We start from the raw sequence: 1,785 nt of genomic DNA, 5'->3' as shown, positions 1-1,785 counted from the left end.
CCAATCAATGTCTGCAGTCCAAACCTTCTTATATATGCTAATAGCAATGTAATGTCAGGCTTTGTAAGTAGTAACAACTGTCCTAATTTATTCCTCACCTGAAAAAATGTTAGCTAATAGCTATTAGGTCTTAATGATTATTTAAATACTTTTAATTTCTCAGTATCATCAAAATGGATATTAAAGATCAGCTTGTACAAATATATAAATAATGAGTATGTGTGAAAATTTTAATAGTAGGATTGATTGATGCTCCTATAAATAAGGGCAGTAAGATAATGTTATATGTTGGAACTTTATAACTTTTTTCATATTGTTAAAACTAGATAATTTTATGTAAGGTTATTTAAGGTGACCTGCTGTCAGAACACCCATGTGTAAAACATAAATCATTGGGGAAAAAAAACATGGAAATATCAGGAGAGATCGTCTCCATTTCTAGCTTCTCTGTGTTGAACTTAAACAAAAACACATATTTTTCAAGTAGAGTAATTTGCTGCACGTGCATTAAGAAAAAAGAACCAGTTTGTCATGCTTTTCTTTTGTCTTTTTTTTCTTTCACAGAAAACACGGCGACCTCAGATCAACTGAGACCTGAAATTAAGTTGCAGCAATGGGTCGCCAGAACAGATTCAACCCCCAAACCGTGACTACCCTGATCATCTTGTACGGGGCGGCGGTGGTTCTCCTTTGCAGCTGGTTCATTCACTTGGACCCTTCCAACTTCGCTCCCGCAGGCCCCAAAGTTCACGTTTTGCTGCTGTCCTCGTGGCGGTCGGGTTCATCCTTTCTGGGTCAGGTTTTCAGTCAGCACCCATCCGTTTTCTACCTCTCAGAGCCCGCTTGGCACGTTTGGACCAAAAAGCCGACGTCTGGCGCGCAAGCTCACCGAATAGCAGTGAGGAATCTCTTACGGCATTTATACCAGTGTGACTTTTCTGTGATGGGTTCCTACCTTTCAAAGAAACGCAGCGTGTCCTCCGTGTTCATGTGGACTCAGAGTCGGGCACTGTGCTCGCCTCCGGCCTGTCCCCTTACAGCCACCAATGAGATTCAGTGCCGCCAGATATGCCATGCTCAGGACTTGAAGAAAGTGGAGGAAACCTGTCGTGCATACTCTCATCTCGTCATTAAAGAAGTACGACTCTTTGAGCTGGAATCCCTTTATCCCCTTCTGCAAGACCCAAACCTGGACCTCCGCATCGTTCATCTCGTTCGAGACCCGCGGGCCGTGATACGGTCGAGAGAGGAATCAGCCAAAAAGTTGAGGAGGGACAACGCCATCATTCTGGAGCACCGAAACGTACCAGCGGCTGAGAAGAACTACGAAGTGATGCAGGAGATCTGCAGGAGCCACGTACGCATCAATAAAAGAGCAATCCTGAAGCCACCTCCGTTTCTGAAAGGTCGCTACAAAATGATACGGTATGAAGACGTGGCACGCAACCCGCTGAAGGAGATGAACGACATTTATAAGTTTGTAGGCTTGAAGATAACTAGACAAATGGAGGAATGGATCTACAAGGTGACCCACGGAAAAGGGAAAGGCAGCCAGAAAGAGGCTTTCCAGATCACCCCTAGGAATGCCACCGAGGTGTCGCAGGCGTGGCGCACCTTGCTGCAACACAGCAAGGTCAAACGCATTCAGGATCTGTGCAAAGGGGCCATGTCGCTGCTCGGCTACCGCACAGTTGACAGCGAAAAAGAGCAGAAGAGACTCGACGTAGATCTGCTGGTTCCGCTGGAGTTCAGATGGAGGTCAACTAAGAAGAAATGAACCTTGGA

General features: G+C 45.2%; 1 protein-coding gene across 1 annotated transcript; it reads left to right on the top strand.

Moving 5' to 3' along the window:
- The first annotated feature begins 568 nt into the window (after nt 1-568).
- Nucleotides 569-1,785, top strand: LOC114151709 (carbohydrate sulfotransferase 5-like). Its single transcript, XM_028029067.1, has one exon. The coding sequence runs from the start codon at nt 614-616 to the stop codon at nt 1,775-1,777; it is 1,164 nt and encodes a 387-aa protein (XP_027884868.1). The 5' UTR covers nt 569-613; the 3' UTR covers nt 1,778-1,785.

This window comes from Xiphophorus couchianus, chromosome 2 (genome assembly GCF_001444195.1).
Source record: "Xiphophorus couchianus chromosome 2, X_couchianus-1.0, whole genome shotgun sequence".
Classification (NCBI taxonomy): Eukaryota; Metazoa; Chordata; class Actinopteri; order Cyprinodontiformes; family Poeciliidae; genus Xiphophorus; species Xiphophorus couchianus.
The sequence above is the reverse complement of the archived record's forward strand: the minus strand, read 5'-3'. Positions and strand labels throughout refer to the sequence as shown.